General features: G+C 44.0%; 2 protein-coding genes, 1 non-coding gene and 1 pseudogene across 5 annotated transcripts in view; 3 read left to right on the top strand and 1 right to left on the bottom strand.

Moving 5' to 3' along the window:
* Positions 1–4589, top strand: part of LOC101566199 (survival of motor neuron protein-like) — an 18768-nt gene extending 14179 nt beyond the window's left edge. Inside the window, exon 9 of the mRNA XM_012513003.2 lies at positions 3941–4589. The gene's annotated coding sequence lies outside the window, so the exon portion shown is untranslated. The remainder of the gene's footprint in view (positions 1–3940) is intronic.
* Positions 1956–2444, top strand: LOC101562096 (annotated as a pseudogene).
* A 6113-nt stretch (positions 4590–10702) lies between the features above and the next one.
* Positions 10703–10805, top strand: LOC111815241. Its single transcript, XR_002819972.1, has one exon. It is a non-coding gene; the product is annotated as a U6 spliceosomal RNA (small nuclear RNA).
* Positions 10806–11922: 1117 nt separating this feature from the next.
* The window catches only part of Naip (NLR family apoptosis inhibitory protein), a 39762-nt gene continuing 38370 nt past the window's right edge, over positions 11923–13314 (bottom strand). For all 3 annotated transcript variants that reach the window (XM_023703787.1, XM_023703768.1, XM_004623197.2), the window contains one exon: positions 11923–12751. In XM_023703787.1, coding sequence (XP_023559555.1) covers positions 12387–12751 — 365 coding nt within the window. In that variant the 3' untranslated portion in view covers positions 11923–12386. The remainder of the gene's footprint in view (positions 12752–13314) is intronic.

The raw sequence follows: 13314 nt of genomic DNA on the forward strand, positions 1-13314 counted from the left end.
TTTTTAACATTGAATTCTTTAAAAAATTATTATTATTTTTTTTTTCCAGTGGAACCGGAGATTGAACTCAGGTCCTTGTGCTTGCCAGGCAAGTGCTTATTCCACTGAGCTATCTCCCTGGCCCCTAAAAAATTATTTTTAAAAATTGAAATATTAAAAAGTTGAGAAGCTAATATAAAGCCCTATTAAAGACTTTTTGGTGCCAAAATACTGGATAAAAAGTTGGTGTATGTATTCCCTAGAATTCTTGTGATACCAGAATATTGTCTCCCTAAGAGACTTAACTGTTGTGGGAAAACATACTTTTTACAAAAATAAAGATCTGATTACACTGAACCCAAGCAGACAAACAGGCACAGTTATTTGTGGTGCAATTTGAATTGTGCTACATCATGAATGAAGTGTTCTCATCAAAGTTTTAACTGGGCTGTGTTCAAGCCCTAAGAGCTAATTTCTCTTTGTAGGAAATACTGGGTATAGAGCAACAAGTCAAATGATACTGCTCAGGGAAGACTCAGACAGGTGCAGACGGAGGTGTTGTAGAAAATAAGTGGCTTAACCTCTTGCAAACACTATTGTAAGAAAAGAACAAAGGAGGTGGGTGGTAACTAACTATTCTTGATTAGAAGTGAAGAGCCATTCAGCCGAGTACAACATGGGATCTTTATTTTTGTTTTGTTTTTGTGGTGCCAGAAATCAACCTAGGGCCTCATACTGCCTGAGCACAACACATTCTGTTGCTGACCTACACGCCCGCGTCCAAGCACCCTGGCTACCAGTGTGGGGTCCTTGATGGCCTCCACCATCCGTAAACACCTTGGAGCGGGAACTGAGGGAGTCTGTATACAGTTTGAAAATAAGCTGGAGTTTCAGTTAGGTCATCAATCCTCACTTTATGAGCTGTGATAAAATTGTCATTTATAGGTTATCGTACTTGGTGTCCTAGAGTATTCAGGAGTGAAATGTTAAATATATTGAAATGGTTTAGCAAAGTATGTGTATGTGTGAAACATAGATGGCAAGACATTAACCAATCTAACTGCTATGTACATGGATGCTTGATATACTGCTTTTTCTATTTTTTGTATGTTTAAAAGTCCATAATAAATTTTTAGTTTTTTAAAATCAGACACGTGTATGTTATTATGTTCCTTATTTGCATATTATTTTACATTTGGCTTGTTGTGTTTTGTGGTGCCGGGACGAGCGAGGGCCAGTGTGTGCGAGGCGAGTGTCTCCTGTGGGACTGCACTGTGGCCCCGGGCTCCGAGCTTTGCCGGCCCGGCCATGTCTTGGAGTGATGCCTGCAACGCATTTTGCATGTGTGCCCCCACTGGAGTCCCATTTTTTTTCTGTTTTTAATATTATTTCTGTTAGATTAGCTGTCTGCAGAATAGACCATTATTCTTTTAGTTGTGAATAACATCACAAATTTTCAGATATGTACTAACTGGATTCTGTTTTGTCAGTTTTAAGAGAAATTTCTATATTGTAACCATTTGTTACGAAATTTTGGATGTTATGATTCGTCATAGATATTTCTTTGGGGAAGGTTTTTTTTTTTAACATTTATTTATTTGTGTGTGTGTGTGTGTGTGTGTGTGTGTGGGTGGGTGGCCAGCTCAGCCCACCAGGGGGTGGGGCTGGCTGGCATGTGGTGCTGGGGGATCGAACCGTGGTCCCTGTGCTTTGCAAAGCTTGTTCCAAGTAGGTGCTCTAGACCACTGAGCCATCTCACCAGCCCCCTGGGGAGGGATTTTTTAAATTAAGTTTATTGGTACAATTTAGGTATACATATTAATCACATTTCTTGGATATTTTGGTTTCTTTGAAAAACTTTTGATAGCTGCCATCTTGGGCCCCCGCACATGTGTGCCTAATCTCAGCTGGTCCGCCCGAGACCCCCTGAGTGCCAGCCCTAGTCCCCCGTGCTGCCCCATATCCACTCCGACAAGATGAAAGAAACTATCATGAACCAGGAAAAACTCGCCAAACTGCAGGAACAAGTGCGCATTGGTGGGAAAGGAACTGCTCGCCGAAAGAAGAAGGTGGCTCATAGAACGGTCACAGCAGATGATAAAAAACTTCAGTTCTCATTGAAGAAGTTAGGGGTAAACAATATCTCTGGTATTGAAGAGGTGAATATGTTTACAAACCAGGGAACAGTTATCCACTTCAACAACCCAAAAGTTCAGGCATCTCTGGCAGCAAACACTTTCACCATTACAGGCCATGCTGAGATGAAACAACCGACAGAAATGCTACCCAGCATACTGAACCAGCTTGGTGCAGACAGTCTGACTAGCTTAAGGAGACGGGCTGAAGCTCTGCCCAAACAATCTGTGGATGGAAAAGCACCGCTTGCTACTGGAGAAGAGGATGATGATGAGGTTCCAGATCTTGTGGAGAATTTTGATGAGGCTTCTAAGAATGAGGCAAACTGAACTAAGTCAGTTTCTGAAAAAGATCAAACTTGGAAGAAATTACTGGGAGCTGCTATTTTATATTATGACTGCTTTTTAAAATTGTTTTGTTTATGGATCTGATAAAATCTAGATCTCTGATATTTTTTAAGCCCAAGCCCCTTGGACACTGCAGCTCTTTTCAGTTTTTGCTTACATACAATTCATTCTTTGCAGCCAATTAAGCTGGAGAAGCCTGGGAATAAAGTTTGAAACACATTAATTAAAAAAAAAAAAAAGAAAGAAAGAAAAGAAAAAGAAAAACTTTTGAGACCAAGTGTTGCTGTGTAGCCCAGGCTGGCCTCAAACTCACCAGCCCTGCCTCAGCCTCCTGAGTACTCAGATTACAGGCATGCACCAACATACCTGGCTGGAAATTAAATTTTTGGAAATCAGCTTTTATTTTCCATTTTCAGAACGGGAGATATAGTCCTAGGAAGATTGTGTTTGTTTATTTTTGGCAGAACCAGGGATTGAACTCTGGCCCCTGCACTTGCTGTGTTTGTTTGTTTATTGTTTTCTGTGTAGAATCTTGTGAATTTCTTAAAATAGTTTTAGGATTGGTATTGAGGCTTCCCTAGGAAAGGAAGAGTGTGGTTTTTTTTTTTTTTTTAGCGCAGAATGACCTCAGGGCAGGTTTGGCTGGCTTGAGTTGTGGTGATCGAACCACAGCAACCTGAGCCTGACTGCTTTGTTGAAGCAGCCACTTAAAGGACTGAGCTAAGGGGCAGGCCCCCAAGAGTGTGTTTAAAATTACATAATTCATCACATTTTAAAGTATATCTCCAGTACCACACCAAAACACTTTTGAAGTGTAATTATTGGATTAATGTCATTTTTATTCAGTTAAAGTTCTTTAGTTGGTCATTCAGTGAGCTGTGAAGGAATAAATAGAAAAACTACACAATAAATGAGTTAGACTATTCCCGGTACACTGTGCTTTAAGTAAGTTCTAGTAGATTCAGCTTTTCATTGCAAAAGAAACCAGAAACTGTCACGTGGAAGTTTTCTTCCTTTTATAAGTAACCTGGTAGCCTTCTGAGTGAACTCTGTATGGTGGGTGTATTATTGCATTTAATTTTTTTAAAAAATTTATGTATTTGGTACAGAGTCTCACTACACAGCTCAGACTTGAATGATCTTCCTGTTTTCAGCCTCCTCAGTGCTGGGATTACAGGCGTGCACCACCATGCCAGGACTCAGTCACAGGTTCAGCATGCCCTAGGGCAGGTGTGGCATGCGTTGGGGTGGGGCTGAGGATCAAACCCTGGTCCCTGTGCTTGCCAAAGCAGGCATGTAGTCTGCCGAGCTATCTCGCCGACGCTCATTTAATCTTTAAGAATGTTGTGCTTTTTTTTTGCGATACTGGGGATTGAACACAGGACCTTGCACTTGCCAGGCAGGTGCTTATTCTACTGAGCCATCTCCCCAGCTCATTTAATCTTTAATACCATCAAGTTAGAATACATTTCTCACAGGTGAGAAAGTGGCTTCTGGCCAGGACTTCAGCGCAGCCTGAAGACTCCACCTCCACCGGCAGCTGCGCTTGCACACCTGTGACGTAGGGCAAGGGTGAGGACCTCTGTGAGGTTCCTACAGATTTTCACTCCTCTTCAAGCCATCCTCTGCTCCCTGCCTGCTCAGGCTCCAGCACCTGGTCTGAGGCCTGAGAAGCAGCTAGCTGCTTGGGCTGGGAACCCGCTGCTGCCTCGGCTGCTCTGTGCTGCAGGCTGGAAGCCACGCCAGCCAGGAGGACTTGGAAATTCATGTCCAGGGCCCGCTCCTACCCAGTGCCTGCAAACAGTCACATCGCAGATTTGCTGTTTTGTAGTCTGCAACAGAACAAGAGGAAAATGCATCCACCTCCAGTTCTTCTAAACATTTGTCATCACTTCATGGATGATTGGCTGGATGACCCAGTTTGCTGAGTCATTTTTCCACTTGACTTACTTTTTCTGGTACTGGAGATTGAATTCAGAGCTATGTCCTTGGCCACTTTTCATTTTGAGGCAGAGTCTTGCTGTGTTGCCTGGGGTAAGTTGCCTTGTTGAGCTGAAGTTGAGATGCTACTGCCTTAGCCTCTTGGGACCCTGAGGTGACAGGCACACAGCTCCATGTCTACCACCATCCCCATTTTATTTTATTTATCTTAATTTTTTAAAAAATGTATTTGGGGGGGCGGGGAGATGGCTCAGTGGAATAAGCGCTTCCCTGGCAAGCGCAAGGTCCTGAGTTCAATCCCCAGTTCCGCAAAAAAAAAAAAAAAAAAAGGTATTTGGTTGTTGCAGGGTCTCACTACGCATCCTTGCGCTTGCCAGGGAAGTACTTATTCCACTGAGCCGAATCCCAGGCCCACCATCCCCTTTTAGAACAGCACTTTTTTTTTCCTTATGGAACCGGGGATTGAACTCCGGCCCTTGCAGATGCCAGGAAAGCATTTATTCTACTGAGCCATCTCGAGATCCCAGCCCTAGAACAGCACTTTTTCTCCCTTTCTGGCAATGTGGGGAGGGCCTAGCACATACCACACAAGCACTCTACCTACACTCTCCCTAGAACAATTTTTCCGTCATCACTTTTCTGAATAATTAGTCTCTTCTACTGGTTAAGAGAAAGTATATTAAGCAGTGCTAAAGTATACCTCGCAGATGCATGAGACAAGTGGCGTTACAGCCACATTTTTCTACATGAACATAAGTCTGTTTTGGGTCTTTTCTGCTTAACAGTTTCATAGGAAAAATTTTGTAGATTGACAATTAATTTTGTACCCGGCTCCTCCCTTCTGAGTAGTTCTATGCATATTACATGTTGCCACATTGTGTCCTACAAAGAGGAGCAAACCAGCTAACAAAGCCTGCTTCCTGCAAGCCCAGCTAATTTTTACAATCTCTGCCGGTGGTATTTTAACCACTTACCAATTATTTAAATATAGAATGACCAAAATGGCATTTTTTTTTTCATGACTTTTTATAAGATAATGTAACAGGGAATGTAAAAACAGTGTTACCAACGCAAGAACCAACTGGTTGACATGACACCCGCCCGAGTGACATTTGCAACGGTCAGTGCAGAAAAGCCATGTTGCCCGACTCGGGCGGTGGTTCAGTGACTTAAGTATTCTTTCTCAGGCCAGCCAGATGGCTCAGTGGATTAAAGCGCTTGCTTAGGCAGACACAGGACCGGGGCTCCAGGGACTGGGGTTTGATACTCCGGCATCCTGTGCCGGCCCCACACCTGGGGCACGATAAGACAGCGACTGAGACTGAGTGTGGTGGTGCGCACCTGCAGCCCCAGTGCTTGGGAGGCTGAAAACAGAAGGATCACTACGTGTCTGATCTGTGTGGTCAGACTCTATAGACCCTATACTAAATACAAAAAATAAAAAATTCTTTCCCCATTGTTAGGATCATTTATAAAAGTTCAGTTTATTTTATAACATAATTCAGTTGAATCCTTTAGTTGCTTGAAAAAAGCAACATTATCGCTTTGGCATATGTGGACTACTCAGATGGAAAGATGGGAACTGTATTCTGCCTGCCATATGCATAAATATGTATGTGTGTCAATATTCTACTTATATTTTTGTTACATATACATTATTTGCAAATAAAAAATGTGCAAGTAAAATGTGATTTTTATTATTGCTACCCCTTAAATTTTAAGTTTTGGGGCTGTGGAGATAGCTCAGTAAGCGCAAAGGCCTGAGTTCAATCCCTGGTTCCGCCAAAAGAAGTAAAACATCATGAGGATTAATGAGTTTGCATCTAGACTAGGTTGTATCTTCATTATGTTGGTTGTTTTCTTTTTCTTTCTTTCTTTTCTTTTTTTTTTTTTTTTTGTGGAACCGGGGATTGAACTCAGGCCCTTGCACTTCCTAGGGAAGCGCTTATTCCACTAAGCCATCTCCCCGGCCCCATGTTTTCTGTTTCTGCGCAGAAGCTTTTTAATTTGCTATGATCGCATTTACTGAGGTTTTTTTTTTTTGAGACAGTGTTTTGCTGTGTAGCTTAGGCTAGCCTTGAACTAATGGCAGTTCTCCTACCTAAGCCTCTTGAGTGCTAGGATTATGTGCCACCACACCTGACATTGTTCGTCAATTAATTAATGTATTTATTTTAATGTATTTGGTACGGTGTCTCACTCTGCAGCTCTGACTCACAGTGATCCTCCCGTTTTCCGCCTCCCCAGCACTGGGATTATTGGCATGCAGTACTACGCCCGGCCGTGATGGCTAGCCCAGCATACCTGGGCTGGCGCGGCATGTGGTGCTGGGCATCGAACCCCAGTCCCTGCACTTGCCTAAGCACGTGCTTAGTCTACAGAGCTATCTTATCAGCTTGTCAGTCTGTGCCTGGCAGAAGAGGTGAGAGGCAAAAATCCCAGTTGCCCCTGTGATGGGAACTTTTTGACAGAGGGTGGTACCGAGGATTGAACTCAGGACTCTGCACTTGCAAGGCAAGCACTTACTCTACTGAGCTATCTCCCCAGGCCCAAGAGGGAACTTCTGAAAGCAGAGAGTTCTGTTCCATTGTCTACCAGGTAGTCACAGGTTTGCCCTTGACTTTTGTGATGACCACGGACTCTCAGGGGCACAGCTTGATAGAGCTTGGTCTGTTCTATCCATCCAGGCCTGGCAGGTTGAGGGAAGGTTCAGATTGAGGTAGGCCTGGGTAGTCATGTTTTTTTATGTCTCACAGGGGCCAGGGGCATTACTTCTTGTATCCATAGCCCTTAAAACTCATAGCCTGAGGGTATGGTCATGTCTCAGACTGGATTTTATTTTATTTTTATCAGGTTTCTGAGTAACAGTTGTTGATGGGCTTTTTGCTCCCCTTTTGATATCTTTGAGAAGTGCTTGCCTGGGTTTCTCGGCAGTTTGGAAAGGCCATGGCAGCTCATTTGTCAGGGCCCACAGTCCAAACTTGGAACTCGGAAGTGACGACAGTCATCTTGTGTGGGCTTTAGATGACGCCATCTGAGCAAGATCGGCATAAGCAGAGGGATGTGGAGGGAGGGTCTGTGTGGCCCAATGCAGGCAGTGGTTGCGTGGAGCCAGCTCAGCTGGCTGAAGTAGATAAGGTGGGAGTGGGGAGTGAAGCTCTGTGTGTGGGCAGCAACTGGTGGCCAGTGAGGTTGCCAAGATAGCATTCTCAGGAAGAGTAGGCCTTTTGTTTTGTTTTTTCTTGGAGATACAGGGAGTGATTTGGTTTCATCTTTAACTCCATAAAAGCCCTTTTTCTTGTAGTCAGGGACTGTTTTTTTTGTTTTTTTAAGTTTTTGGGGTCTGGGAGATGGTACAATAGAATAAGCACTTCCCTGGCAAGCGCAAGGGCCTGAGTTCAATCCTTGGTTCTGCCCAAAAAAACAAAGCTTTTGGTTGTTTTTTTTTTTTTTTTTTTTAACAACTGGGGATTGAACTCAGGCCCTTGCGCTTGTTAGGCAAGCACTTATTCTACTGAGCCATCTCCCCAGCCCGATTGTGGGTTTTGACTAGTTTTTATCTCTGACTTCCTACTCCTGCGTTGTGTACCCTTCAACGATGGGGCGACAGAAAAGGGATGGATGCCACTCTCTCAGAGAGAAGCTGGCCATTCAGTTGCCTGCCGGGATGCGCTCCTGGCGGAGCCTTAGGCATGACTTAGTTAAGGAGGCCTCATGGCCTCCCTTATGTCCTGTGTCTTTCACTGCGAAACTGCAGGCGAGGGCCTGATCAGCCACGGTGACCCGGGCGTCCCATCTTGTGCACATAGAGAGACGCTGTGCGTTGCCCTCACCCTCACAGACACCAAGAGATGAAGCAGTCCAATCCTTTCCCTTGAGGATGGTTGTGACCGAGAGTTGATGAGACCACCCTTTCTGCTCATGCTATGCAAGAATGACAGACTAAATGGAGTCCCCCCAGCGGTCCTCCAAGAATGAGGCAGACAGATAGACAAACTGCATCTCTTCATACGTACAGTGTGCGGTTGAGTCTGTCTCCAGCTATGGAAAGGAGCTGCTCCAGCTGGGGACAGGAGAACATGCTGGGAACTGGGTCAGGGCATGGGCGGCTCACTGTCCCCAGGATCCCATGGGGTCCTGTCCACGTGCACCTCCTTTGGTGTCTCTTTCCCTCTCCCTACTTCCGCCTTGCTGGCCTCCAGCTTCTTCTGCCCCTCAGGTGCGCTGTCCACTGCAGCTGCCCAAGCTGCTCTCCATGGGAGGTCCCCTCCGTTCTGCACCGTCTTCTGTGGTCATTGCTTGAGTTTAGTCTGAGGATTGGGGCCCTAGCATTCTCCCTGGTGCAGTTCACTGTCCATAAAGGGCTTAGTATGATCAGTATTCTTCTGGTCAGAGGTTTTTACTGAGCAGATGATTTTTTTATTTTTATTATTTTTTATTTTTTTAGGCTAGCCTTGAACTCACTGTGTAGCACAGGTTGGCCTCAAATTCTCAGTGATCCTCCTGCCTCAGCCTCTTGAGTGTTGCCATTATGGGAGCCCACTGAATGTTTTTGTTTGATGTACTTCACATTGAACCACATCCTTAGTCCCTATGCATGTATGATAGGATCTCGCTATGTTGCTCAGGCTGGGCTCAAGCTTGTGATCAGCCTCCCGGAATGCTGGCATTACAGGTGTGCACCAGTAGGCCCAGCTAAGGCAAATGAAATTGATTATGCCCCCTCTGTGCCTAGCATATTAGCTGTATGTTTTTGTTTTTGTTTTTTTTTTAACATTTATTTATTGTGTGTGGGGGGGCAGCTCAGCCCACCAGGGGGCGGGGCTGGCTGGCATGTGGTGCTGGGGGATCGAACCGCGGTCCCTGTGCTTTCCAAGCTTGTTCCAAGTAGGTGCTTTAGACCACTGAGCCATCTCTCCAGCCCTGTATTTGTTAAATAAATAAATATTCCATGTCTGGTAAGTAAGCTTTGCAAAATGAGATGTCTTGTGACTTAAGTTTTCTGGTATCATTTTTCTTTTTTCTTTTTGAATTTAGGGCAGGGTCTACAGTGTCTCACTACATAGATTGGACTCATAGTGATTCTCCTGCTTTCAGCCTCCCAAGTGCTAGGATTACAGGCGTGTGTCACCATGCCCAGTTTCAATTGGTGGGGCAGCTACAGCACGCAAGGATTGAACCCTGACCGCTGCCTAAGCAGGGGCTTTAGTGCGCTGAGCTATCTGGCCAGCCCTCACTGTATCATTTTTCATTACTATAGGATAACATTCTATGCATTCATATTTAAATTATCTTACGTGGCAGGTTAAATTTAATTATGAATAGGGCCAATTTGCCTTCTAAGGTATTTTGAGAGTTTTCCTTCCTTAGTATCCCATAAACCCAGCCTGTGGTTGTAGGTTCAGAAAGCTCATTCATTCCAGGAAATGTATACTTAATGTTGGCTGTTTGCTAGCTGTTCTCTAGGGTATACTAAGCCATTTCTGTTGCCAATAAAAATACCATCGAGAGACAAGCATTCTGGTGTATGCCTGAAACTCCAGCACTTCTAGGAGGCTGAGGCAAGAGGGTCACAAGTTCAGGCTCAGCTCAACATAGTGAGACTGTCTCACACAAACAGCAACGACAGCGGCCTGGTGAGTTGGAAGGGAAGGGTTGCTGTGGTTCCCAGCACAGGAGGTGCAGGGCTGAGGCCCGAGTATGGCGATGATGGTCTCAGCCAGCAAAGTCCTAAGAGGGAGCAGAACATCAAATTTCTGGAGACTGTGTGTGTGTGTGTGTGTGTGTGTGTGTGTGTGTGTGATCAGTGGGGGCCCCCCTGTGACCATGTCCGACCCTGTTCTCTTCCCAAAGGCTCCCTCCTAAACGTTGGGGCAGATTAAGTTTCAACTCCTAACACTGCTACAGAGCAGCATTAGATTTGGGTGCACTCGTAGTGATCCTTCTGTTTGCAGCCTCCCCAGTACCACAGTACCATCACTCCTGGACTTGTTTGCCAGGCCCAGATCCCCAAATTTAAAGACCCAATCCAAAAATGAGCATCTGAGATGAATACACACTTCTTAGATGAAGAAATACAACTGGAAATAAATATATAAAAGAAGGATATAGCTTCTTTATAGCTCAGTGGCACAGTGCCTGCCAGCAAGCTCAAGGTCCTGAGTTTGATTCCCAGCACCCCCCTCAAAAGGAATAAATGTTCTACATCACTGGTCATTCAAGAGATATAAATTAAAACAACACTGAGATTCCCTCTTACCCAGAAAGAATGGCTATCATCAAAAAATCAAGCAATATGCTTGCTTTGGCAGCACATATACTAAAATTGGAACGATGCAGGGAAGATTATCATGGCCCCTGTGCAAGGATGACATGCACATTTGTGAAGTGTTCCATATTTTTTTAAAAAATCAATAAAAAAAACAATTAAAAATGATGGCAGAGCTGTGGGGGTAAGGAATCTTCTCCACTATTGATGGGAGTATAGACTGGTGTAACCACTATGGAAATCAGTGTGGACATTCCTCAAAATAACTAGGATTGGAGGTCTCATTTGATTCAGCTATCCCCCTTCTGGGTATCGTCCCAGAAGTAAAATCCTACCACAGTGGCATATGTGCGCCCATGTTTATAGCAACACAGTTTGTAATAGCTAGATCTTGGAAACAACCCAAATGCCCATCACCCAAGGAATGTATAAAAGAGATGTGGATTTTATTTTTTATTTTTATTTTTTAATTTAAAAATATATATATATTATGAAGGGTCTGGGGAGATGGCTCAGTAGAATAAGTGCTTCCCTGGCAAGCGCAAGGGCCTGAGTTCAATCTATGGTTCCATAACAAAACAACAAATATATATTATATATATATATATATGGAGTATTACTCTATCATAAGAAGAATAAATTTGAGGCATTCCTAGGTAAATGGATGCACCTTGAGACCATACTCTTAAGTGCAATAAATCAGACTCATGTGTAAGCATCACATTGTCTCCTTAGGTAAGAAACTGAAAGAACTAAAACATACAATAAAGGGGCCAGGGAGATAGCTTAGTAGAATAAGCATTTGCCTGGCAAGCACAAGGGCCTGAGTTCAATCCCCGGTTCTGCAAAAAAATAAAATAAAATAAATAAAAACAAAAACAAAACCATATAATAGATAATGTGAAATGGGAAGAAATTGTTCAAAAGGAAAGGAAAACTAGGGTGGGAAAAGGGGAAGGGCCGGGGAAATGGCTCAGTGGAATAAGCACTTACCTGGCAAGTGCAGGATCCTCACTTCAATCCCTGGTTCCGCCAAAAAAAAAAAAAAAAAAAAAAAAAAAAAAAAAAAAAAAAAAGAGGGAAGGAAGGAAGAGGAAAAAAGATAAAATGGAAACAAAGCTTTTATTTTTTTATTTTTTCATTTGTAAAAATTTTTTGGCAGAACCACGGATTGAACTCAGGCCCTTGTCCTTGCCAAGGAAGCGCTTATTCCACTGAACCATCTCTCTGGCCCCAATAAAGTTTTTAAACAGGGAGAGGAAGACAGGTTGAAAGGAGGAGGGAGGAGGGAAGGGAAAAAGAGGAATCAAAATACATCACATGTAATAATATGTTATTGGAGGAGATAGTTCAGCCGCCCAAGCACCTGCCTGGCAAGTGCAAGGTCCTGAGTTTAATTCCTGCTACCAAAAATAAATATAGATAGACATAGATACCATGTACAAGTACCAGTTTCCTATGATGAATATGACCATTCTGTGTATTGAATACTCTGGTGTGCAGTAGTTACTAAAATGTGTTTGATAATTAGGTTTCTAGAATTACTTTGACAGTTTTTACTAAATGTCATTTAAGTTTATTGGTACACCTTAGATATATACAATAACCGTATTTCTCCCAAGGCCTCTTTCTCGAAACACAGTCACTGTGCCCACTGCCCCCTCTGCCTTGGGTACAGGGTACAGGGCTGCGTCAGCTCACCCCGTCTGAAGGCTTCAGTTCTGAATGATTGGAGAGAACGGCAATCTCCATTTCCACAAAATATGCAAGCGACTAGCTTGAGGGTGTCTTTCTTTCACAGCGTCAAGCAGGGCGACATCTTCTGCATCCAGGAGCCAGCCCAGCATGTGCAGGTACAGCAGGCAGGGCAGGCGGGACACACACTGGCTGAGGGCCTTGATAGTGCTGGGCTGAGCTGTGAGGCACTCGGAGAAGTGCCTGGAGATAGCCAGCTCTCTCAAATTGGGCAGGTTGTCCAGGGCCTGAAAGAAATTCCTGTAGCCATCCTGTGTAATCTTGTGATTGACTGAAAGATTTAGGTCCTCGAGTTTCTGGAAACCTCCACTGATTGATACTTTGGCTACAGAAACAAAACATGAGAACATAATCATAAGGACTTTTTTTTTAGTACAGGGTCTCACTACACAGATTGGACTCTTAGTAGTCCTCCTGTTTCCAGCCTCCCAAGTGCTGGGATTACAGGTGCGCACCATCACACCCAGTCTCAGTCACTGTCTCCGTGTACCCTGGGGGCGAGGGAGGCACAACATGTGGTGCTGGGGTTGAACCCTGGTCCCTGTGACTGCCTAAGCAGGGGCTTTAGTACGCTGAGCTATCTGGTCGGCCCATAAAGACTTTTATTCCAAGCCGTGGACAAGGTTATCTGAGTCGGCCTCTTTTGATACAATTATCAGTAAAGGAAGAAATGCTCCAAGTGCTATTTTTTTTCTTTCTTTCTTTTCTTTTTCTTTCTTTTTTGAAATGGGGTCACTATGGTATAGTTCAGATTGGTCTTGAACTCACAGTGATCCTCCTGCCTTAGCTTCCCAAGAATGCTGGAATTATAGGTGTGCACCATTATATCCAGCTTTCTTTGGAGTTTTTGTCTCTCTCTCTCTCTCTCTCTCTCTCTCTCTCTCTATA

Source organism: Octodon degus, unplaced genomic scaffold (assembly GCF_000260255.1).
Source record: "Octodon degus isolate 3935 unplaced genomic scaffold, OctDeg1.0 scaffold00001, whole genome shotgun sequence".
Lineage (NCBI taxonomy): Eukaryota > Metazoa > Chordata > Mammalia > Rodentia > Octodontidae > Octodon > Octodon degus.